This window comes from Microtus ochrogaster, linkage group LG3 (genome assembly GCF_000317375.1).
Source record: "Microtus ochrogaster isolate Prairie Vole_2 linkage group LG3, MicOch1.0, whole genome shotgun sequence".
NCBI lineage: Eukaryota > Metazoa > Chordata > Mammalia > Rodentia > Cricetidae > Microtus > Microtus ochrogaster.
Window position 1 is genome coordinate 43,941,284 of NC_022029.1, and position 26,873 is coordinate 43,968,156.

The 26,873-nt window shown below is 45.9% G+C and overlaps 1 protein-coding gene across 1 annotated transcript in view; it reads right to left on the reverse strand.

Annotated features, from left to right (window-relative positions):
* The window catches only part of Cpvl (carboxypeptidase, vitellogenic like), a 101,156-nt gene extending 79,149 nt beyond the window's left edge, over positions 1-22,007 (reverse strand). The window contains exons 1-4 of the mRNA XM_013351370.1: positions 21,833-22,007; positions 14,557-14,675; positions 1,022-1,136; positions 64-122 (exon numbers count right to left, since the gene is read on the reverse strand). Coding sequence (XP_013206824.1) covers positions 64-122; positions 1,022-1,136; positions 14,557-14,675; positions 21,833-22,007 — 468 coding nt within the window. The remainder of the gene's footprint in view (positions 1-63; positions 123-1,021; positions 1,137-14,556; positions 14,676-21,832) is intronic.
* Between the last annotated feature and the right edge of the window lie 4,866 nt (positions 22,008-26,873).

Here is a 26,873-nt window from a genome sequence, read left to right on the forward strand (position 1 = left end):
AAGAAAGAAAGAAAGGGGACCAGATGCCAGGCCTGATGCTCCCTGGTGCCCCGTGGTACTTACCGGATTGTCGATGTAAAGCATGGAAAAAGTAGTGGTCCAAGGGAAGTCTCTGGCAAGAACTGTCAAAATAGAAGAAAGGGCTGGGATTGTAACAAACATACCAGGCAAGGTGCTCAGGATCCCAGCAGACCCTGCCATCCTCCCACCATCACGGACCTCCCCTCTGCCACTGTGCCACACGCTGGAAGACCAGTGCCCATCATCTTTACCCGTTCTCTTCTGTACTTTTGCCCAACACGGCAGTATCTACAGCTAAGAATGCAGCTGTGGCAACAAAATCTCGTGAGAATTGACATGAGACCTGTGCCCATCTGTTCCACCCTGCTAAGGACTCCTACACCCAGGCTCTTGGATCCTCTTCCTCCTCCCCAGTGCTGAAGAGAACAGCCCCACCAAAGCTCGCACCAAAGATTCCACAGTGACTCACAAACCAATTCACACTCTGAACACCAACCCAGGGAAAGCAAACTCTCTCTCCAGAGAGACAGAGATGGAATCGGCCCTGAGACGCAGCCAGAGGTTCTTTCTCCACCTCAGCCTCACCCACAGCATCTTGCTTTCAAGGTGTCGGCTCTCACTTAAGTGATGAACTCGTAAAGCATCCTATTCCCTCAGTTAATGAGGGATATAATTCCACCACTAGGCCCGCGCAAGAGGGCTTACCCAAATAGTAATAAATACCAACTGGTTTTGCAAGCCAAGAATGCTGGAGTCAGCAGCTGGCTTGCAGAAAGCAGCTTAGACCCTTTCAGTCACATTTGCAGGAGAAAGTAAGCCAGGCAGGACACTCACCCTGAGGGGCTCCCCCTTCAGGACAGACAGTGCCATAAAGTTGTGTTTCTACAATCTGGAACTATTAAGCAACTCCTAGGGGTGCTTGTGTTTCTTCTGAGTTCACTTTAGAGTAGATACTGGCTGGAAGAAGGCCCGTAGGAAAAGCAGTCAAAGCATCACTTACCAGTCATGTTACGTGTGATAACATAAGGCCCATGTTCTTCAAAGAGTCCGAACATGGATGAACCTCCGGGACCACCCTGAAGCCAGAGGACTACTGGGGCACTCTTGTGATCTACCTGGAGCAAACAGAGAAGCCAGTGAGCAGAAACGCACCAAGGTTGCAGAAAGCACCCAAGTGCATGAAGCCTAAGTCTTCCACATCCCTGACAATATTCTAGAATGCCTCTGACCCCACTGTACTATAAATAAAGGTTGGTCACTTTTTCCTATTCGGGATTTACGTGTATCCCCAAATGCTGGTGTCTTTCTGTGCGATTGACAGCATCTTGCTGTCCTCATGGTCTATCTGTTCCCCAAGCATAGAACCAAATAACTCCTGCCCCTTCCCAGTTGGCTCAGTCCCTCACACAAGTACAGACATTGCCAAAGAGTGGGTGGCTGGACTCCTCCTCAGGACACTGAGGAGGCTGTGGTGGGAGGCCAGACTAACTTGAGGGGATGTCACCAGGAGCTGCAGTCAAGAGTCTGGAGGAAGATACATGGGGACACAACCTTCCTCTCATCTAAGGTCTGACATAGGTTCCCTTGAGTGTTCTGAGCCTTCTCTGAGAGTGCTCTAGGGAACAGCCATTGTCTATAGAATAGCTTTGACATGAGGGGCTACCTCCAGACCCACTCTCAATGGTCAAGACAGTCAAGACATAAAGTGCGGTAACTAATGCCCTTGGAGCATCCAGACACAGTAAATGTGATTGGCTGTTATAGCTGAGGGGAGAGTGTGCTGAAGGCCACAGTTGGGCTGGGCTTCTGTGGGTCACAATCTGTGGGTAAGCGACAAATACCTGCACTAAACTCTCCACACACAGGAGTTCAGTCACCAGCTGGGCGACTGAGGGAAGACGCCTAAGCGGTGTGGGCTTCACTTTCCACACCTGTAAAATGAGCTTTGGTGCCGTTATCCACATTGTGTTCTTGATGGGGGAGATGAATCACTTTCCATAAACCTGGCAAGGGGCAGTGCTCTGCATCCAGCAAATGCTCATTCCTGCTGCCGAAGATGAACGCTAAGGATTTAGAGGTAAGTCACGCTCAAGGCATCTCCAAATGGAAGACTGGGAGCATGCTCATCTTGGTGGCTTTTCTTGATCCTTTGGCCCCCAGCATCCCAGGTCTATTTCTCACTCCTTTATCTCCCTGCCTCAAATGTTGACATGCCACAAAAAAATCAGGTCAAAAGTGGGGGTGGGGGCAGGGAGAACTTCTCTGTTGAGTCACATAGAAAAACCCAACACTGAAAGCAACAGTGTGTCCGAGCTGGTGTCAGGGAGTCCTTGAACCAGGAGGCTCTGACTCTACTTGATAACAGAGTAGCTGTGGTGACCTGGCCCTCTGCTTCTTCCAGCCCCAGCTCCCTCACCTGCACCATGGTGGTAATATAGGCCTCCCGGGGTGCTCTGCTATATGCTACCCACCCTGATCCACGCTTCCTGGATCCACCGTGTACATCGTTAGACATGTGAGTTATCTCCTCTCAGAGCCTCTGCCACTCACCAGGACCTCCACCCTCCTATACTTTGATTCACCCAGTAGCGGGAGCAAACTCCACACAGCAATGGAAAACCAGGAAACAGGAAGGAAGTCATCCCCAATCTTCCCAGCTTTCTGTGAGTATGAGGTGCTAGGATACATGGACTTTAGGATACTCAACCCTCAGGGCCTCACTAGGCTCATGTATACTAGGTGGTCTTCAAGCTTGCTTTTATATTAAAATAATGTGGAAATCTCTTTTTTAAAAAATGATTTCTTCCTTGGCTCAACCCACAGCGATTGCCATGCTATCTATGGTGTAGAGCAGGGTGGCACCCTCAGCTTTTTCCCGAAGTTTCTTTTATCCTGGAGACCTGCAAGGTGACAGGGATCCTGCTTTCTTAGTCTCCTGGCAACTAGTCTCCACTCCTCTTTTTTTCTCCCCTACCTTCCTGTGACCTGGCAGGGTTAAGGTTATCTCTAGACTCTCAGAAAAATAGCCTGGTCCTGAGAGGCCACACTAGAGGACAAGGCAAACAGCAATGTGCCCAACAGGGTTCTTCTGGGGCTGTGAAGCAAGGCAGCCTGCATTCTTGGAATGCTGGACTACGGACAGCCAGCAGTACTCCAGCCTCAGCTGACCCCTCTCGGAGCCCAGCCGTCCTGGCAGCAACCTGTTCTTAAAGAAAGCCCTACCACGTGTCTTTCAACCTTGACGAGTCGAGCAGCCTGTGCGTTTGTGCCGTGCCTCAATTGTATGCGGGGATGTGAAGGTGTTATTGAATGCTATGTACCCTATAGTCATTCACCATACGGCATGCTGCTGTATGGTGAACCGTGACTGTGACAGACATTACTCACTATGGCCACACTGAACTATGGCCACACTAGTGGCATGAAGTTCTTACAGATAATCATCTGTGACTTATCTATCACCTGTGAGGTGAAGCCCTTTCCCTAGGAAAGAGGAGAAGTCGACAATGGTATCCCGAACAAAACCACACTGCAAACTTGGGGGCCAAGGAAAAAAGAAACTTCTGCTAATGAGTCACAGGCGGGATGGAATTCAGAACTTTAAAAACATTAATCTCGTTAAAGTTATGATTTAAGACATTTAATTCCTCCCCTGAAAACCTTAATTTTCCTCAATGCATTTTATATTTCATGTAGAGTATTGCTTTTGAAAATCTGTTACATTGACTGATTTATTGATTTGCACAGCACACTTGTGGAGGTCAGTGAACACATCTTGGTAGCCGGTCCTCTCCTGCCTTGAGGGTACTGAGGGACCAAACTCACACTCTCAGGTGAGATAGTGGATGTGTTTACACGCTGAACCTTCTCAGCACTAGAGCATATATTCTTAACTAAGGACTTTTAAAGATTGTTTTCAAAACTCCCTCTGCCTTTCCCAGCCTTATTTCCTAAAGTTGATCGTGGAGATGTCTGCGGACTTCTCTCTTTACACATGCCACGCACATGGTCGTCTTATGGACACTCTATACGCCATAGACACAGTAAAGCCATAAGATCTTGCAGTTTCTGTGGTTGCTGGACCACAGGTTGTGGGATTCACTGTACAGCAGTGAGGTATCACCATCATGCTGCCCGCATCTGGCACAGTTCATCTGCTAGCACACACTATCTATTCTCAGGCCGCTCTCTTGAACTGTGAGTTAGCTCCTACTCATGGCCCCCTGGGGAAAATGCACACTGGTAAAGAGTATAGATACCAGAGCCACACTGCCAGGACTGGACTTCCAACAATGCTACTTTAGAGCTGTGTGTGCCAGGCAAGATTCCATCATATCTCTGTATCTGAGTGTCCTCTGCCTGGAATCGTGGGTGGTTAAGCATATGTGAGCAGCAGGTACAGACAGAGCACTTCAGGTGGTGGCTGGTGTCTCTTTGTAAAGCGTCGATTCTGATCGGTTTTTCTGATGGGTGGGAAGACAGCTAAGTGTAGCTACATATATGAACAGATGGGCAGAGGAACACGAGATTAAGGACTCAAAGACAGGACTTTGGGGAGTTCATTCAAACGTCTTGGACCTCATAGGTGAGTAGTCCCACTGGCAGAGAGCTATCTATTTGATGACCAAGGAAGAAAATGTCTATGAGTGAATCATGGGTCTGAGTGCTAACGATCGCGAGAGCTGCGGTGAAGGGGAGGAGCAATGAAATACGAAAGGCCAGAGGAGTCCTGGGTCTGCTGGACACATAGATAGCCAAGGACAATGGCCTACATGGGGGCAAGATGGGGCCCAAGAGGGTGAGGCCTTCACTGGTGAACAGGGAAGAACTGTGGCAGCCCGGTGTTTAGACGTGCCTGCCTTCCCGCTGCTAGAGAACTAGGAGACAAGAGGATTAAGAGTTAATGTTGGTCTGGACCACACAGAGAGACCCTGTCAAAATGGGAGGGGGGAGGGAAAGAGGGGAGAGAAAGAGAAGGAAGAAAGGGAGAGGGAAAGGGAAAGAAAATGCAGAGGGAGAAAAAGAGCCAGGAAAGGAAAGAACAAGGCCCATTTTATCAGTTGCCCTCTCAATTCCTCTGGCGACCCCTGGTGGCCAGTCCCAATCTTGGCTACTCCTCAAGATTTCTTGCATAATGAGCAACCAGCCCAGAGGAAGCACCATTTCTATTCTGTCCAGTAGACTTTCTACACTAGCACATTCCACTGCTTACTATCAATGACTGCCAAAGACAATGATCCTGTGCCTTCATGGGTTGTCGCTTGAAAGAAGCAAAATGCATGCACTCTAAACAGGTCCTACCCGTCCCATCACTGTCCAAGTAAGAGACACATCAGCTATGCTCCTAGGCTTCCAACCATGTCTCCAACCAGACCTGACCCCAAGCTTTACGGCCATGAACAGACAATAAGACAGAGTATATATAACTTTTCTATTGTCTCTTACACATATTGCTGAAATGGAGAATCAATACATTGGGAGCAGGGGCTAACGGTACCAATTTCAATCAGTGCGGTCCTCTATAAACTGTTGCTGTTGCCGGGCGGTGGTGGTGCACGCCTTTAATCCCAGCACTTGGGAGGCAGAGGCAGGCGGATCTCTGTGAGTTCGAGACCAGCCTGGTCTACAGAGCTAGTTCCAGGACAGGCTCCAAAACCACAGAGAAACCCTGTCTAGAAAAACCAAAAAAATAAATAAATAAATAAATAAATAAATAAACTGTTGCTGTTATAAACACCATGACCTGAAGCAATTTGGGTAGGAAAGCGTTTATTTCATCTTACAGTTTACAGTCCATCATTAAGGGAAATCAGGACAAGAACTCAAGAAAGAAACTGAACTGAATCGATGACCACAAGAGAAATGTCACTTACTGGCCTGTTCGGCCTGCTTTCTTGTGCCTCACAAGAGCACAGGCCAGGGTGGGACTGCTGTAGGAAGTCCTTCAGTCGGTAGCCTTTAGGTGACCCGCCCACTTGGGCATGGCCTCTTATACTATAAATGCCAATGTAAAGCACACGCCCGCCCTCTCTTCCGGCTGCTGGATTCGGTTGCTGTTTTCCCGTTCAAGCAGAAGACTGTGATCTGTGAGTCTACCCCTAAATAAATAACCCTTTATTGTATTCAATTCCGAGCTAGTATGGAATTTCTTTTTAGCGTCCATCTTCACGGGACCTCCAGAGCGGGCTGGACCTGCCCATATCAATCATTCATTAAGAAAATACTCCACAGTCCAATCTGATGGATGCAATTCTTCAATGGATATTCCCTATTCCAAGGTGACTGTTTTGTGTCAAGTTGACAAAAATCTAACCATTCCAGTGGTTATACATTACACAGAAGGTTCTACTGTGCTTGCTCTAGGGAATTTAGGCAGCTTACCACAGGAGAGGGCAATATTTTTGGTAGTACCCAATCTGCATGCCTACTTCTGGCCAACCCTTTCTTCCACGCCACAAAAAAACACCACACTGGGTAAGAGGATGCAATAGCCAAACCACTGCCAGACTTTAAACCAGGCTTAAAATGGGAAGTGTGTTTTGTAATTCACTGAGTCTTTCCCTGTGCTTCTATGTGCAAAGACTGATGGTTTGTAACATGTTTGCTCTTAACCGAAGTCAGTAGTATCTAAAGTAAATGTCTTTAAATTTCCCAAAGTGGATTTGAATGGACTCCCGCTCTGCCCCCACAGATATCTGCTCTTATGAGGCTTCAGCTGCCACGCTGTGTTAATCAAGGAAAGGGGTTTTATTTGAAGCAATTAGTTTTGCAACCAGAATCATTAAACAGCTATGAAGTATCATTTTGATTCTACGCACATAGCCCCAACACATGTGAACAGCTTGCTTAGGCTATCTGTGTGTTGCTAGGGAATGCTGCTCATCTTGCTTCATGTCGGCACACATTAGACTTTCCTTTGCTATGATCACTCATAGGGAAATTTGTTTCTGGTCTCCCTCTACCGTTTCCAAGTTCCATCAGGTTCTTACCAAGCTTTGACTTGTCTCAGCTTTAAGCCCACTAGACTCCTCGGCTGGCTCTTCCCTAACCATCCCAGGAGGTTGTGAAGACTTCTTAGGGCCTTGGGCAAGAAGGCTAGCTTAGAAGGAATGAGAGGATGTGGATGTGGGAGTCTGGTCTTTCTTCTTCTTCTTCTTCAAGTTTTGATGTGGGAGTGTCATATGTCAATCTGTTGATTTCATTGGTTAAGCAATAAAGAAACTGCTTGGTCCTGATAGGTTAAAACATAGGTGGGAGGAGTAAACAGAACAGAAGGCTGGGAGAAAGAAAGCTGAGTGAAGAGTCGCCATGATTCTCCCACTCCAGGCAGACGCAGGTTAAGATCATTCCTGGTAAGCCAGCTCGTGGGCTACACAGATTACTAGAAATGGGCTGGTCCAGGTGCGAGAATTAGCGGAGAAAAGGCTAGATATAATGGGCCAAGCGGTGTTTAAAAGAATACAGTTTCCGTGTAATTATTTCGGGGCATAAGCTAGAGCTAGCCATGTGGGCGGCCGGGTGCCGGGGACGCAGCCCCGCCACTCCTATTACAACAAAGTTAAGATGAAAATGACTGGAAAGGTTAATAACTTCCACCTCTGCAAGAACTTTCATTTCCCCCAAAAGACAACTGGACACAAAAAGTTTTCTACACAGTTCAAATATACTTAGGAATAGAGTGATCTATAACCTATCTTTTTAGCTACTTTATTTTGTTTTATATAGCTTTGTTATCTCAGATCCTTGATGCCTCAAGAATATTAGAAAGAAAATATGAAGGCAGTGGTCTTTGACTTCTAACACCTACTGCATTGGCAGTGGTTCGGGGGTCACCTGCAGTAGACACAGTTTGAGAACTCTGTTGACCCAAATGCCTTTCACAGGAACAACCACTACACTTATAATAAAGGTCCATTGACCATGTTCCTATCATATGACCCTTGGCTGATTGGATCAAGGGAAGATCACCTGATGTGAACTTTGGCCAATCATACTGTACCTTTAGACACACACTAGAGAATCCCTGTGGGTCCCATAACCAAAGTCAAGGTAAGCCTGAAAGCTGCAGTGTAACCAACCTGCCCAAGTATCTGAAGACGGAAAGTGTATTGATGAGTCAAGAAGGAGGTGAGTGACATGCTGGCTGATCCAGCCCCTGATGTGCCAGGAGTGAGGGTGAGTGACAAGTTGGCTGATCCAGCCCCTGAGGTCTTTTCACAACATCCCCGGTTCCTCAGGAGAAAGAATGAGTGGCCCGAGCACTCAGAGTCCAGTCATAAGACAGGAACCACATAGTCATTTCCCTGTGTGAATGACCAGTTGCTCTATTTAGCCAGAAACATTAGCCTGTAATCCCTCTCCAAGATGCCTGTGTGCTGCAGCCACAAGGGGCACAGACAGCATCAGGCAGAAGTCCAGATTGCTGAGCTAAGACCAGCCTGACCACAAGCTGCCTGTGTCTTCCCAGGAACAGGAAAGACAGTATAAAATGCACAGACACAGGGGGAAATTCTCCACAGGTATGTAAAGAGAACACTGGACTAGACAGCAGAGAGCTTATGGGCAGATCGATATTATTAGAAGGGCGTGGGAACGCCCCAAGGCGCTCCAGACCTCCTTGAAGAGGGCCTGGAAACAACCCCTTGGAGCTAAATTCTCTGGATTGCCTGGCCATGAGCTGGCCGCAGCTGGATGGTCACCTAGGCAGAGGGTCTCATGGTCTGAGTGAACAACTAAGGCAGAGTGTCACCCAACTGAGCAGCAAGACCAAAATGCAAAACATAGAATATGGAAATGTAGCTAGACAGGGAACAGAAAAGGAAGGCAACTCTGTGCTGCGGTGCCAGCGCCCTCTACTGACGTACTCACCCAATAGCAAAGATGATTAAAGCTGCTATCTTGGGTCATAGTAAATTAGAGCTGAGATGCAAAACAAGCAAGCATGCACACTGTCGCACCCAACCTATGCAGTAGCCACCCACTGCCTCACCGTTTAGTGAGTAGGTACCAACGGTTACAAGATACTGTAGCTCAACCTAAAGGAAAAAAGGTGTTAGCTATCTAGGGCTGTGTTTCCAAACCTTAATAGCTTTTAAGACTCGATGATCTCATACTGTCCACGGGTCAGGGACAGGGTGATGTCTGTCAGGGTAGCTGATAGAACTAAGACACAGCCCTAGTCCTATGTATCAATTTGTTGACCTTCCCTATTTGAATGAGATTAGACAGAACCCCAGGGAGAAAAAAAAATGCTGTATACTGAGTTAAACAACCAGGAATTGCAGACCTGGAACAGAATCCTTACACCCTGACCCATTCATCTTTCCCAAGTTCAAGACCCCTGACAAGTTGTACTAGGAAAGATGTGGAGTGCTGATATGGACTCTAGGGACCCTGGAAGTGTAGGGGACCAGAGAGGGAGCCGTCCTTTTTCTGGAGCTCCCAGGGGGTTCTGATGAGCAATAGGGAGTCTGGGCTTCTTCGCCTCTCTCACAAGCACTCTGCTACTGAGGAAGTCCTGACACCAAGGGGAGGAAGTATACCTGGCTACAGGAGACAGATTAGGGGGCCCTTGATTCCACCTTCACTGCCAAGACAAGCTGTCCAGTAGGTTCTCGGGACACTTCAGAACATCTGCCTCCACTGACAGAGATTGTCAGAGCAGCCCCTTGCTGTTCGGTGATGGCTGGGTGTCGGGATTGATAGCCTAAGCCTGTGTCATGTTGATTTCCTGGTGTCTGGCTGTGGAAGGTCCAACCTGCAGGTTCCTGAGTGAGAACCTCTTCATAGGCTGCCCCCAGGGGTCTCTCGGTATCTCAACTCTAAAAGCACCACATAAACCCAGAATCACGCCTGTCTTCTGCCAGAAGAGCTAGGGGTGGACCTCAGGAAAGGGGCTGGGCTAACTCTGAACACTTCAAATTACTTGTGTTCCTAGAAGATAAGGTCAAAACCTGGCTATCTCTTTCCAAAGAAGACAGCCTCAAAGGTCTCTTTATCTTCTGAAGTGTGACAAAGTCCAGTTTCACATGGTAATTTCCTTATCCAACAGCAATTAATCTACATTCTTGCCTGGTGATTGGGGCCTTCTGACTTGCAATTTCCCTCTATTTCCTTTACAGCTCATGGACTGTTATTTATTTGGCTCAGTATTGGTGGCAACTAGTATCACCAAAGTGATAACGATAATAGGACCTAACAATAAACGCGAGATTTACTGTGAGTCAGGCATTTCTCTAATCAGTTAGCACCATTACTTCTTTTGCCTTGAGACCCAGGACAGGCAGCCAGCTGTTTGGATTCTCACTCTGAACTGAGACAGCAGATGCTTCTTGCCCCTAGGAAATGAGCTCTGGCTCTCCAAGCCTGATTAGTGCAAGAGGCCATACTTTCAACCTCTGTACCCCAGAACCTTCTGGGGTGACTTTTCTAGGGAAATGACACATGAGGGTCAAACACAGGAAGTCTAGGTTAAAGAGATCTAAATTCTGGGTCAGCCAAAGTGGGGTGAGCACAGGGCTTGAGTTCCGCTAACAGCAGCCACCAGAGGTGTTGTCTTCTATTGCTTACGGTGCACTGCCCATCCCAGGCAGAAAGCCTGCTATTTCCCCTCCAGGATTCCCATTGCCCACTGATGTTGTCTTCTGGAATTCATTATGCACTGACTGGTAGACAATAATGGGAATCTCACAGAAATAACAGGAAAGCTAAATAATCCGAGAAGCAGCATCCAGAAAGTGACTCAGAGGATGCTCTGAGTGCAGCATCCTTCCTGGATCTCTATTTTTGCTACCCTCGTTTTTTAAAAAGATGTCATTTTTCTCCTGACGACAATGTCAGCTGCTTCCCTGGGACAGGCAAGGAACTCATATTTCTGCCAAATGAAAAGGACTTCCCTCATTGTAGCTGACAGCTGCTTCTCCTTGGGTTCTGGACCTGCTCCACCCTGTTCCTTAGTTCCTAGTTGGAACTTGGATACTTGCTTGTGCCTGTGAGCATCCGAGTGAGGTGTGGCACCATTTTTCCCTACCTACCCACACTGTGGCCTTTTCAAAACAAAACTCTGTTTCTGGAAGCTTGCCTGTCACTTCCTGCAGAATCCCAAGCCTAAGACGTTTGTGCTGAGACAGCACATGCCAGGTCTTCTGGGACCACCTTAGGATGTTTTTATGGCTATAGAACTGGATCCAAAAGACCACAGCCCAGTCAGTGGGTGAATAGCTATGTTCTCAGCTAATTAAGAGAGGGAAACTAACAAGCCAACTGGGTAACCTTGAACCCTGGAACATTAGGGAACTGCACCCCTCTCCAGTTCAACATGCAAAGCCATGCTAGACCAGGCCCATCAGGTAGAAAAAGAAGGAAAGGAAACCATTCTGTTGTTTGGTTCTTCTCTCATCTCTTCACATTACTAACTGCTGTCTTCCCAAATCTGAATAATTACTAAAAACTCATCACACAGATGCCAATGAAGAACTTCTTGATCCAGAACCAGGTTGGACAATGTATAAGAGAAAAGAAAGAAACAGACTTCACCAGCTGGAGTAGGGGTGGGGAATCAAAGAGAAAGGAAGGGTGGGATGACAAGAGGCTGAGCCCCAGAAGATATTAGTGAAAATGCCAAGAACAATTTGAAAAGCTGACCGCTGTGCTGGGCCACACCCCAAAGGGATGCATGCGACCCCGACTCCCTCCCACCACAGTTTGACTACTATGAGCACCACTTTCTGGTGAAGATGGGGACCACTGTGGAACAGAGCAGTAGCCTGGAAAGAGGAGGGGGAAGCAAAGAATGCGGCATGGCTTACTCCCCAAATTTAGCCCCGTAGTTACTAACTTACAATGAGGTAGGAGTTCCCGGTGTGTGAGTAGTATCAGGTCAGTAGATAAACAGTGCAGTCCAGAAGAGATGCAAGGAAGTCCTTTGAATGTTTTCACCACAAGGAAAGAATTGTTTATAAGACATGACACGTACATCTGCATTTGAAATCATGCTGACATTTAAACATCACTTAGTGCATAGATGTATCAAAACAGCACGTGGTAGTCCACAAAGATGCTTAACTTTTATGTGTAGATTAAAATTTGCACATAGCTGTGTTGTTACATTCCAGTCAACCAAGCACTGGGAAGGCTGAAGCAGAAGGATCACCACTAGTTCAAGGATCACCTAGACTATATAGTAAGACCCTACCTCAAGCAAAACAAAGCTTAAATACGTATATACGCATTTCCTAAGTCAGGCATGAAACCTCAGAGGAACTTGGGGGTTTGAGAAACAAGTAAAAAAACATGAGGTGACAAGGTGTGGAGAGGAGAAACACGCATGGATCGGGATGGCAAGAAACACGACAAAGTCCTATTAGGAGCTCACAGAGAACCTCGGACCAGCTTAGAGTGTGCCTGTCAAGCTAAGCTCTGAAACAGATGCAATACAGAAACACAAGGAGCGCCTCTATGTAGTAAAGTGAGGTAATACCTTTAGGCCTCAGTTAGGTCAAGTGACCTTGAAACCTCTGGGCTGTTTGCAGCTGAGGGTCAGTTAGCATCTTTCACCCTGCTGGGCTCTGCTGGGAGGCTGGAGAGAGCACACCTCAGTTTCTCTGCCAGCAGGAGTCTACCAGTGCCCAGCGCTAGGGAGAAGACTGCGCTCATGCGCAGAAGGGACCTTGGGCATAGCCACCTCCCCGTATCTTCCCATCTCTCCCCGAACTCTGTGCTCTGCGCTCATCAGTTACTCTTTCAACAGCCACACAGAGGAAGAAATAAGAATCCCTCCAGAGTCCAGAAAGTCTACCAGGAACAAATGAGGAAGACACATTGATCTCCTGATTCCATGCAATACATGTACACATACACACCAAAGACCCAACCTTACACACCTGAAACTCCCCACTGTCCACTGCCAAGTCCATTCTCTGAAGGACAGCTTACTGTGAGGTGAAGCACATCAGAAGTCACGTGGTTAGGAGAGAGAAATAAGTCATGAAATCACAGCAGGACAGTACCAGGAATAAAAGAAAGAAAGAGAGAGAGAGAGAAAGAAGGAAGGAAGGAAGGAAGGAAGGAAGGAAGGAAGGAAGGAAGGAAGGAAAGAAAGAAAGGAAAAAACTTATTCAACTTCACAGTTGACACTGGTTAAAACAATTTACTAGGTTATTATATATGCAACACTGTTATATGCAAATCACATGCAAATATGAACACCAGCCTCCACGGAGATAGGCTCTGCTTTCTCCAGCTTCTAAAGCAAATCCAATTTGGCAGGTGAAAAATAGAAAAGGGCTCAGTGGTAGGCTTTTAATGTGTTTATGGACTTCAGTGCCTCCCCCCCCCCCAGAGCCCCAAAGGGACCTTCAACCTTAAAGGGTCTTGTTCACAAAGAACTGTGTGGTGTGGGAATGAGCCAAAACTTTCAGGTGAGCTCAAAAGCATTTCCTCCTGTGTCTCCAGGGAGCTGGGGAGGTGAGCAGCCCCTAAAGACCACAGGTGAGCCAGGTGACTGAGCTGAGAGACCTGTTGGTTTCAGGGACTCCCCACTCCAACCTCTCAGGGGCCCCCACTCCAACCTCCCAGGGGCCCCCACTCCTTCCTCTCAGCAGCTTCTCCCGACACCTTCCTCCCTGGGCGTCCCACTCCTTCCTTTCCTTGGTCTCTCTCAATGCCCACCCTGTCCCAAGTATTACTTGAATAAATTAAACAAATAACTTGAACAATTAAAAGATACAAAGAAGGCCGTGACAGGAAGAGAGTTGCTGTGGTACTATAAAGTGTGTGTGGGAAGGCTCTCCATACCTCCTCCACAAACATTTGTTTATTTTCAGAAACATATTAAAGCATTTTTGAAAGACTCTCCAGCCTTGTAGGAGCTAGAAAGTCTAAGGGAAGTGGGGAAGGATAATGGGTCACATGGTCTAAAAGTAGTAAAGGGGTCACTAGGAGAAGGGGGTATAAAACAGGAGTAGGAGGGGAGGCAAATGGGGGAGGAGGGAGAAAGAGAATCAGCAACAACAAATGAGGCCCAGAAATTCCATAGTCTGTTCCTATGTTAAAACTACTGTCCCACCTACTATATGCTAATTTTAAAGAAAGGCTATGAATTGGGCTTGGGGATGGACCAGTCATCAGAGTGTTTGCAATGAAGACACGAGGACCTGAGTCTCGATCCTTGGTACCCACATATAAAAATGGGTTTGGTAGCATAGGTTTGTAATGACAGCATTTCAGGGACAGAGGCAAACAGATCTCTGGGGTTAGTGGCCAGCCGGTTTAGCCAGATCAGTGTTCCAGCTTCAGGTTCGGTGGGAGACTCTGGCTCAAACAATAGGGTGAAGAACAAATCAGGAAGACACATTGATCTCCTGCCTCCATGTATACACACGCCACACGCACATACATGTACACACACACACACACACACACACACACACACACACACACACAGGAAAACCCATGGGTCCACCCTGGAAGCTACTATTTCCATTCGTTCTGGAGTGAGCTCCCCTCAGCTCTCCACTACAGGACTTGGCCACCTACCTGAGCCGGAAAGAACCAGAAGAAGAGGTTGCTGTTGTAAGTCTTATTCACCGTGATGTAGCCGGAGTAACTCTTCAGGCTCATTCCAAAAAAAGGACTGACCATGCTCTTCTTTTGCCCTGGTGGAGAGAAAGAAAACACACCCAAAGATTAGAGACCACACTCCATGAGCCTGCTCAGACTGGGGGAGACCTATGCCGACCACCAGAGCAGGATACAAAGCTGAGAGGAGGCCTCATGAGGAGTCCTTTCAATGGCAAATTCCAGCCTCCTCCAACTGGTCCCCTAGAGTCCCCATTCACGGTGAGGTCAAGAGAAGCTGCAAAGGGGGCCAGGATCTAAAGGGGGCCAGGAGCCAAGTCTTTGTAGTTGTTCTTTGTTTTGTTTTTCCTAAGAGAAGGAACTCACCCATCATCTCTATTGCTTGAGCCCCTCAGGTGTTTCCACTATACCCAATGAATGGGCAAAAGAAAAGGATACAGGGAAGCAAATTAAACCTCTGGCCCCACCTTCCTGTTGTTAGGGGTATGAAGTCTGCTGGTCTCTTAAGAATCAGACCTGAGGGGCTCAGAGTGGCTGCAGAAAGGAGCTGAACCTGGGGTGACCTCATGGCTACACAGGGGGCCAAGGAGGACAGGGACAATTGTGCAAGGTGGAGACCCTGGATTTCTGATGCCCACAGTGACAGAAAAGGAGAAAGAGGACATCCTCAGCCAGCCTTGGGGGCCTTAGAAGGAGATGATGCTGATGGAAGCCAAGACTTACAAGGCTATGACAAAAGAGAGGCATAGAAAAGGCAGGTAACTTGCCCAAGGCCTCCCAGCATCAAAGAGAAGCTGAGGCACATATACCCTGGAAACCACAGCTAGGCTGCAATGCTCCTTCGTGCCTCCTAAACTCCTAAAGTGATTGCACTGAGTCCCGGGCATAGGAGACAGGAAGTGGGAGAGAAGGAGCTACAAGGAACAGGGCGGAAAGAGAACAGAAAGTGGGTGTTGGGGTACACAGGAGCAAAAGGAAGAGAAACGTCCTTCAGTACAGACTCAGTCCAGGACGCCATTTCAGTCTGAGATATATTAAATTGGAGAACGCTTAGGTAGTCAACGTGTCATCAACGGATGATACCCACCGTGGTGGGCATCTCTCCCTAGTCCAGCACGCAACCATATCACTGACAAAAACAAAACAAAACAAAACAAAACAAAACAAAACAAAACAAAACAAAAAACCTACCATTGTAAGAAAGAGTATTCAATCCCGAAGGAAGTGATGTAAAGCCCAGGGTCTTTATGCCACAAACCCCTAAATCAGTGCAGCTACCTATAGCAGGCAGGAAGTCTTGCTGCCTAGCTGCAGCTACTGGGGTGTGTGTGTCTCAGTTCCTCTTTAATGCTGGGAGGCATTGGGCACGCTACCTCCCCTCCTATGCTTCTCCCTTGTCATAGCCTTGGAAGTCTTAGCTTTGAGACTATGAGCTCCTTTCTTAAAACTGGGCATGCCTTTCCAAGGGGGTGCACTTCTGGAACACACTTCCCTTTCCTCTTCATTTATACTCCCTAACACAACCACCTAACCAGCATTGTGCCTCTGGGTGGCGGCAGCCAGCCTCCCCTGTGCGTAGATTCTCAACCAGGACAGGTGCCCCCTTTAGGCGTCCACAGGAACCCAGAGTCATCGTGGCCAAGACTGTCAAAAGAAGGCAGCTAGGGGGCTTGGGAGGTCACTCCGTCAGCCAATGGTTTGCCTTGGGAGCATGAGGGCCTGGATTGAACCTTGACTTGAGGACCTACTGAAAAAGTCAACTTGCAATCTTAGTGCTGAGGAAGCCGAGACAGGAAGAGCCTTGGGGCTCACTGACCTGCTGCTCTAGCCAAATTAGTGTGTTCCAGGCTAATGAGGGACTGTCCCAAAGGATGTAGATAACATTATTAAGGATGGCGCCCAACACTGTCCCCTGACCTCCACGCTGAGGCACATATGCACACATGAGTACATATATATACATACACACAGGAAAAGGGGGATAGGAAAAAAGCTGGCTTGCATGACACATAGCTACTGTTGTCTGGAAAGTGGCAGTGGTGACTGAGACCAGCAGAAGCTGGGGGAAGAGACAGAGGTGGAGCAAAGGACAGGTCTCAGTGGGGAGTGGACTGAGGGCTCAGCTGGGCTAGCACGGTAGAAAGCTGAGCTTTTTGGTCAGACAGACCTGGTTTATAACCCCAATTCAATCCTTCATTAAGTAATTCGTCTCCAAGACTCTTTTCCTTCTGTGCCAAATGTGGGCACAGATTGCCCTACTACAGACTTGCCATGAAGAACACCAAAAAGTGCTTGAGAATGTGCCTTTGAAATACCAGAAGAGCAAACATTCAGTATCTGAGAGCTGGATTTTGTGGGTGATGAATTGAAAGGCAACCTTCAGGGTGGGGCCCTGATGCGATAAGGCTGTGGCTGTGTAAGAAGAAAAGAACTGTAAGCCAGCCATTGTAGTCTCTCACGATGGCCTGTGCTGTTTCGGGGCTCTATGAGGTGCCCTTGCCCAAAGTGACCTCACCAGGTCCAGCTCTCTTGGGCTCTGCAGCCTTCAGAATGCCAAGCTAAGTAAACCGTCATTGTTGATACACTGGACTAACAGCTGCACCCCAAAAATGACCCAAAAGAAGCAGGGAAAGGCTTTCAAGATAAAGAAAGACAAGAGAATTGTCTGCAGAACGTGTGTGATGGTTTGAGTAAGAATGGCCCTCATAGGCTCGTGTATTTGAAAGCTTAGTCACCAGGGAGTGACACTATTTGAGAAAGATTGGGTGACTTTGTTGGAGGAATTGTGTCACTGGGGGTGGGCTTTGAGGTTTTGAAAAGCCTGTGCCAGGTCCAATCTCTCTTGTCACCTTCTCTCTCTGCCCACAGATCAAGTTATAACCCTCAACTACTTCTCCATCATCAGGTCTGGAAGATTCTGACATACTTCCCACTATGATAACGAACTAAACTAAACTGTAAACAAGTCTCCTGTTAAATGTTTCCTCTTGTAGGCATTGCCTTGGTCCTGAGGTCTCTTCACAATAGAACTGTTACTAAGACACTGGGCTTGCCTCAGCTCCCACTCTTCCCTCCCATTGTCATTTTCTTCTTTTTCTCCTCTCAGCCAAAAGAGAATCACACTCCAGGGTCGGAAAGCTCTTACCTTAAGCAAATATATTAATTTTTCTCACCATCAAACAGACGCACATCCATTCCCCAAAAAGAATGACCACGAAGTAAAAGCTGAAGGCTGAAGTGGGTGAAGTCCAATCCAGAGAGAGGAAATGGGGGGATGGGATTTCAGAGGGAAGACAGAGAAAAATGAGAGAGGTCAAAGCACAATGAGAAAAAGAGAAAATAAATAATAGAACGGAGCTGGAGGGAACGGGATATGGGCGAGAGATGATTGCACCAATCTGTCTCTGAGAGCAGTGCGCCCAGGGTCTGCAGGCTAGCTCTGGATGAATCTGGCTGCTCACTTGCCCCTCCGTCCAGAGAATGCCCAGGCTGCGTCTCCACTGACATGTACTTAGGCTTGTCTTGTCCCCTTTCTCCTCCTACAGCAGCTGTAGGGAGGCAGCGAATCTGTCTCACTTAATCTCTGAACCCCTGGGACTTAGCGTGATAGTCCACATACTTAAGACACTCCATAAATACTTTTTAATGAATGAATGAATGATAATGAAAGACAGATGAATGAATGATAATGAAAGACAGATGAATGAATGAATGAATGAATGAATGAATGAATGAATGAATGGGCCGAACTGACACTGTGCTGGGATTAGCATATTTCTCCAAACCCCTTTGGCAAACAGACCTTGTCAATATCTTAACAAATTTTGAAGACCCCTTTCCTCTTTAAAGACCCCTTTCTATTTATGAAAAAGTGTTTTGGTTTCATATTTTAAATTTCTATTCGCTAAATCACAGTAAGATAATCAAAAGTTCCCTCAACTAACTTGATTTTTAAATACGTTCGGACGTGCGTTTCATCCCTAGCTCAGAGTCAGCTGTTAATGCAGTCTGGAAAACGGGCTCCCACCTGCAGTTTTTTATCTTTCTGACTCTGTGACGCACAAATACAAATGTTTAAAAAAACAGTTAAAGCAAGAAAAGGTTCTCTTTGAAGTCATCTCATTCCCGTCTTTGTTGTTTGCTGCTGTTCCCGGCGTTTGTGACATTAATACTCTGAGAATTATTGGAGTGTGGCCAGAGAAGGGTTGAGCCAGCCAACTGGGGTACAATTTAGATCCACAAACACCCCAGCCATCCCCAGCGTATACAGACACTTTCAGTCCACAAACAACAAATTAGAACCCCCAACAACAAATATCCTTTCGAATTTGTGAAAATATAGTGTTTGTAAAGATGTTAAAATTTGCCTTCTGCATTTTATTCCAGAATGTAAGGAATTATTTTAGCCTCGGAGAAAGCAAACATGCAATTACAATTACATAAAATTAAGCTAGCTAATTAGGTATTAAAAAAACAAAAATTCCCCTTGTCTTTTTGTGAACTACTATTTATCTGAAAAACATTCTGTTGCGATGTTAAGACTCCCATTCCTGCAGCTTTGACAGACTCCACTGACAACGGGGATTTGAAGAGGGAGCTGACCATCTGTCCACAGCTCCCTGAACTTTCAGCAAAGCGGATGAATAAAATTATCCTTAATTATGTTGTGGGGCAGCATCTGAGTCCCCAGATGTGCTAGCTTTTGGATCCACCATTCAAACTCCACTCAGCGATTCCGAGTGTGAAACACAACTCTAATAAAGGAAGTGTCTCAGATTCATAGGATGGAGATCTGCTGGGCCTGCTACCAAAGGACTAAAGACCAGGCTTTCTCCCTTACTGTGTATGCCAATAACCATGGGATGCTGCAAGTGAGGGATGGGGACGACCCATTACTTGGGTGAATTCCGCAGTGTTCTTTGCACTTGGTTCTGCCACATAGGATACAGACATGCGAAGGCTTCTTCACCTAATGTATTTGCTTAGCTGTCTCCTGATTCCTGTGCACAAAGATCCTTCTTGGGTTACCCATATCTTACCCACAGCCTTGAGTCAGGAGATGGTCTCATGGCACAGCGGTTCATAGTGTGGTTGGTAGGCAAAGGTTATGATCCCAGATCGGCTACCTACTGGTTTTAGAGCTCTGGGCAAGATACTTATCTTCCTAGATCATCAGTTTTCTCATTTATGTAATGGGGACAATAATTATGTTTTTTTTATGAGGGTTGTTCTTTATGAGCTAATATATGGAAAATGTGGTTTCTGGCCTAGTTAAGACTCAAATGTAAATTGCATAAGTATTTATTAAGGGCCTACTGCATAAAAGTCTTGTGCTAGGTATTAGGGAATAATAATATTATTAATCATTATTTATTATTTATTTTTATTTATTTAATTTCACAATATATACTCTATAATTCGCTATTATTTTTACTACTACTACTATTTTCTATCTTGATCATATCAATGGCGTCCCTTTTCTCACTTTTGAGCATACTTGGCTTGGATGTAACACTTCACTGCATTCCTTAACTGGTTCCCATGCATTGATTTCAGAGGACCACAGGCTTCTCAAACAAAGGGGAATAAACGTCTGCAGGCAAAGCACAGAGCAGAAGCCAGAAGATCGGAGCCCCACAGGCTTCTCTGCTCCCCCATCTTCCCAGCTTTCCCTTAACAAATCCAGATGCCCACATCTCCTTCCTTGCATGCTGCTGGGTAGAAGTTGGTTATAATGACCTCATCCCCTTTTCAGCTCAGCATCAAATGGTTTTCCCTGACTTCTTGCCAGTGAGATAAATCTGCGCATCCGTCTGAAGTTCTAAGGAAGCTGAGCTTCGTGCTGTGCTGCACTGTGGCGTTGGGCTGTTGACCTGCTTCCTACTCGGATACAACTTTTGGAATCAGCCCATGTGGCCAGGCAGCCGTCTTTCTGTGAATTTGACTGTAGAAAGTGAAACCGAATCCTTTTTCATGTGTTCTGATTACACAGTGAAGGCCCTTTCACCTTCCTGTAGCAAAGAGGAAAAACCTAGAGCCACTCAGATTTCATGGAGAAGCCATGAAGGTGGGATTCAACCCCCTTGATAAGAACGGAAACAAAAATGGTAGCAACCCATTGGTTGTGAGGACACTTCCAATGGGGAAACTGCTTTATTTTAGACTTTTTTTTTTTGTAGAGTGTTTAGACTTACTTTTGGCCTGCTGAGACCTGAAACTTTTGCTCTCGTCCACCCTCAGTCCCATCGAACCCTCCAGCAAGTCCCTCTTCCCTTTCTCTCCCATCCAGTCCCCTCCGGCAGCTCCTCAGATCACACCTCACCCATCCCTTCCTTCAGCAAACACTCATTGTCTGTCTCCTCTTTGCTTGTGACCCTTCCTCAACTCCTCCTGGCCACCAGCCCAGTCCTCTGCTCCTTTGTACAAACAATTCCTCAAAGCCAGAGCCTGGACACTATTTGTAGCTTCAGGGTCAACTGAGTTCCCCAGATGAGGTTCTTTGTGGCCATGGTGACTTTTACCTAAGCACCAAGATGCCATAAGAACCCACGTAATCATATACTTCAGTCTAGCGACAGCAAATATAACTTCTTCCTATTCAGTGGCAGAGATCAGCCTCCTAATAGTCTCTTAATGACGCCCCTGCAGATGCTAAGATTTGGAAAGAAATTTACAGGGTACAGGCAATTTTCTAAGTTTTTTCTTTCACACTAGATTTCCCTGGCATCCTTCAAAGTTATGCAAGATGCTAGTTAAATCTGCATCTTCCAGACAAGGAAACCGAGGCCTGGTCTGTGTAACCTGCCAGTTGAGAGGCACAGCAAAGTGGCTGGAGGGAAGCCCTGTGAGTGTGGAGCCCACACCAACCAGCTGGCATCAGTGGGAATTTTGGCAGGGCCATGGAACTCCTCCTTCATCTTCCTAAGTGGACACACCTTGCTTTGTTGACCAGCGCGAATGCCAACACTCACGCATCCAAGTTGCAAGGCTTGCACTGGCTTTGTCTGTGCTGCGCCCCTGGGAGCCACCCACTGGTTTTGTAAAGGGAACCACTGCAGCTCAACCACATCCATATCCCTTCCCCACCCCCTCATTCTAGCTCAAAACTCAGATGATACACGGCATCCAGTCTTTAGTATTTGAAATAAAGCCTCTGAATAAGAACACTGACACGTGTTTTGCATCTTGGGGGATAGTTACTTTTAAAATACCATCGATCATTTTTCTGACTTACCCTCCTTGATCTTCCCAGCTTTGATATAAGGGCTAAGAAATAGAGGCTGTCCTGCATTTCCCTGGAATGGCTTGGAAACATCGGCACTTCGGTATATAGAGCGAAACAGTCCATCCCCAGGGCTGACCGTAAACAGGATCAATGAAACAACCACCTTCCACAGGGCACCAACCATTTCTTGGCCTGGGGTGAGAGCAGTAACATTCCACACATCAGTCAAAAGCCAGTATTTGCCTATCCGCTTTACATGCAAGAAATCTATTTGTTTACTAAAAGAAAAGCAAAACAAACAAAAAACCCTTTCCTGTATAAAAACAGTTTGCTGATCCCCTTGGACTTACTTCACTAGGAGATAAACAAGGCCCACCCAACCCCGGTTGATCCCCACCTCAGCTACCTAGAGAGAGATTCTACAAGGGATTTACAGTGTATCTGGAAAGCAGCTGCTACATTTAAAACCATGGCCTGGATAAGAAATCCAGTAGAGGGGCTGGAGAGATGGCTCAGAGGTTAAGAACACTGGCTCATCTTCAGGAGGTCCTGAGTTCAATTCCCAGCAATCACACAGTGGCTCACAACCATCTGTAATGAGATCTGGTTCCCTCTTCTGGCCTGCAGGCATACAAGGAGGCTGAGCACTGTATACACCATAAATAAATAAATCTCCAGTAGAGAATTAAGTAAAACGCGTAAGCAACCAGAGCTCTAGAAAAGGCCTCTCAGTGAGTGATAGAGACCACTCCATCACTGCAGAATAGCAGGGTTATTGGTGCACATTTCAGGTGGAGAGGACCTGGGTGGCTCTCCCCAAGGTGACTGGAAATGAAAGGGGTCAAACTCAGGCATTGAGTAGCAACAGGAAAAGCACACACACACACACACACACACACACACACACACACACACATGCACACAGCACTGAACATACAGGAGATGACTTAAGCAAAGGGGAGACCGAGGGTTACCAGTGCATCACAGGGGAATCTGAAATGAGCTGTAGGTTTTTCTAGCATCTCCCTGTCTCTTACAAACCACAGTTTTATATCCAACAACAACAACACAGAAAGAAGAAATGGAGGATCCTAGAACTATTTCCAGGTTCCTCTGCTCTTCGTCATCTGATAAGTAAACTTAAGAAATTAGGCCCCACAGGACACATGCATGCCTACAATCCTAGTGCTTGAAAGCTGGAGTCAAAAGGATCAGACGTTCACGGTCATCTCTGACCACATAGCAATTGTCAGCCAACACGGGAGAGAGCCTGCCTCACACAATAAAGTATGAGGGTGAAAGGAGGCAGAGAGATGCTTTAGATGTCAAGGGCTCCCGCTACTCTTATAGACGACCAGAGATTGGTTCCCCACATCGGGGACTCACAACCTCTTGTAGCTCCAGATCCATGAAACTGACGCCCTCTTCTGGCTTCAGTTGACAATTGCATACAGGTGCATATACCCACATTCAGACACTGTACACACAGTGTTAAAATAAGTTAAAAATAAGAATAAATCATTTTTTTAAGAGTGAAAAGGGGGATAGCAGCAGCAATCTTTGAATGTGATTTCTGCAGACAGGATTCTCCTGGCACGTCATCGCAATGGCTGGAAATCATGTTGCCTGCCATCCAGACTTTACACAAACACTTACAATGTATCTGCAGTGGGTCTTCCTGGATATTTTTAATGTGTTTTTCAGCTGATCTGAATCTCCTAATAACTCCATCAGAAAGGTAGGAATGATTCACCTCAAGGTTAGGCAACAAAACTGGACCTGATATGTTGACTCGGGTTAAAGACAGGAAAGTAGAGAAGCCGGCCTGACTTCAGGGCCCCATGGCTATGTGGGGAATTCATGAAATTCCCATGCAGTGTGTGGTCAGAGGCTGGTTTTATTTAAAATCTTGATTTAGCTGGGCAGTGGCAGCTCGGGCTTTTAGCCCCAGCACTCAGGGAGGCAGAGGCCAGAGGATCTCTGTGAGCTCGAGACCAGTCTGGTCTACAGCGTGAGTTCCAGGACAACAGAGCTACACAGAGAAACCCTTTCTAGAAAAAGCAAACAAATGAAAAAACTTGATTTATTTCTATCATATTTTTTGGTCATTATGTAGAGTTTTCAATTTATTGCACTAAAACGCTGTTGTCTTGATTACTGAGTTTTTATTGCTACCTTGGATGGTCCACCTGAGGCAGATGCCTCTCTTGCCACGCCTTCACCCCAGCCCTGCCTAGTGTATTACAGCACCGCACCTGCCGGCACCTGGCTCCACCCCACTGATACTTAAGCATGATGGACAGCCTTAGCTCTAAATTCTGATCTGGGTGGTTTTGTTTTAGAGCTGGGTCTGGAACCCAGAGGGCGGGAGAGATGGCTCAGTAGTTAAGAACTCTGCCGGCTCTTCCAAAGGTCCTGAGTTCAATTCCCAGCAACCACATGGTGGCTCATAACCAACTGTAATGAGATCTTGAGGAAGAGACCTGGTCAGTGATCCTCATCAGCTTAGACCATGATATCCAATATGGACAAGTTCAACAGAACCGCTAAATACAGGTTGTCCGTGCATGCTTCAGCCTTGCCAGGGCATAAATTAAATTCATTAATGGAACGCATGCACATGCTAGCACATGCTAGAAAAGAACTCTATCCCTGAATCCTAACCCGAGCATCAAACTTCTAAACAAAATGTTGTGCAGTGAATAAATCCCCCATTCTCTCAGGTGTCTGATTATAAAAGGAAATATACAATTATGCAAATACCACATCTGCTTTAGATTTTCAGGGCTTCAAAATGTCAAACCATTAGAACACTTTAAAAACACAAAGTGTGTACAAACCTATTTACAAGTTTAACACAACCCAATTTAGCATAATACAAAATACTGGGTTGTGACAAATTTCACAAGCTTTTCAGCATCATTTCCCCACTGAGGTAAGGGTTTATAATCATAATTTGATTGAATATATGACCCTTGTCATATCTCTCAGGGTTAACTTAATAGAATTCTCTATGCCTAATGTAAATAAGCCCATCCAAGTATAGTACATAGCTCAAAATGATTTTGCCTATTATTGACTATAATAAAGAACCACATGAATTCAGAAATTGAAATTAAGTTCTCAAGAGACCCAAGGGTAATGGCCACTATGGTGCTGTTAAGATATTGTTTTTAATTATGTAAATTTGCTACACCAAGGCTTTAATCACATAGCTACTTTCAAAGAATGCGTGAAAACAACAGTTCTATTGATTCGGAAAACAGAAGCATAGTGTGTGAAAAAAAATTAGTAATAACAGAAAAAGCTCTTCCAGGAAGATGGTCTTCTGGGGCAGACAAAAAAATAAAAAATAAAAAGCACCCTGTTGTCTGGTTTCCCTGTCTTCCAGCACCAAGCCTCCAGCCGGCTTAATGGCACCATTAATATTTAAACAACCGCTGAAGTCACAGCACTGCCCCAGAAAGCAGAACTTCACGCAACGATGTAAAAAAAAAAAAATAGGTGCAAGGGCGCTTGTTTTAATTGACATAAATTTAGTACACAAAAGTAAGGGTTAGGTCAATTTAGTAGAGCTCATTAACATTTAATCAAACGACTGCTGGAGTCGTGGTTCTCCACGTCCGTGAATTAAGGCAACAACATCCTTCATTTCACAGTTCTCACTTAACAGTCAGAACGCCATAACTGCTCAGCTGTCATCTCTCATAAGGGAAATGAAAAGCATTAACATGAATGGAGGAACAAAAAAAAAAAAACCCAACCTTCTCTGATGCGATTGCTGATCTTGTGTGGAACTAAATCTCTCATTTACTAACAACTGAGCACTCTCTGAATGAATAAACCTATGCTAGACAGAAGCTGTGACTCACAGAACCTAAGAAAAGAAAAAGAAGAGACTGCTAGCCACCCACGTTTTATCAAGCCTACTTGAATGAATATGAAGGAGAGAGCAAGCTCCAGTCTCAACGCATCTTAGGGAAGGGTTCAGGGAAGGCAGGCCTCTTGGTAGTTAAAAACAAACTCTAGGTGAATTCCGGCCATGGTAGTAGAGTCAAATCGAGGCAGTTCCAAAGTATGTGTTTGCTAAAGCCAGCAAGTATTATTGTTAGAGCCCACGAGTCATCCATTATTTATATAAACAAAGGTATTGACTCCAAATTTCTTTAGGATAAGAAAGCAACACACTACATCTCCGTTACACACCAGATAAGTAAGTTACCAGTCCAAAAAGTTGACATAACAAAAACTGAAATGACTACAGAGAACACTTAGGAACTACGACAAAGTATTAGATAAAGAAAAGTAGACCGCTAGACTAGATAGAGATATTTCTCCTTGTTTTCCACTTCCTATAAATGTCTAAGTTTTCTACAATAATCAATACTATAAATACGAAAGGGAAGTTTTTCTGATGGTTTGATTTTCCTTCAGACAAAATTAAGCAACGGATAGACAGAACAAAAAACAGGGGGCTTGTTCCTTATTTCTCACTGCTACCTGGTTATGACCTCTTGCGTTTCCTAGGAATAAGGTTCTGTTTGTTCTTTTTTCTCCAACATTCTATAAGATGCATCCTGATCTAAAGTCACAGAACTTCAGAGTCCCAAAGTGGGGTTTGCCTTGGTAACTTAGAAGGAACTGGGCAAAAGTGAGATGCTATTGTCATTTATTATTATTGTTATAGTTGTGACTGATTCTGCTTAGAGTCTTTAACAAATATGTATGCATGAGCCACTAGAAAAATGTGCGTGAGACTGATGGATCTAAAAGGCCCCAAGATATTCTATCTTCAGAAGACATTAGATGTTCACATGATCTAACAAGGCAGAACACCCAAACCTGACATAAAGAACGGACTTCATCAGGAGGATCCCATTATGGATGAAGACTCAGAGACTCAAAAAATGGGCCAAGACTCAAAGCCAGGATTTATTTATGATTCTGAATCTACCTGCTTTCTACTGACCCATCTTGGACCATGCGTATTCTGACTCTAGTCTGAATAGACAACAGTCTTTTGCTGTCCCACTCACAGATTGATGAGCAA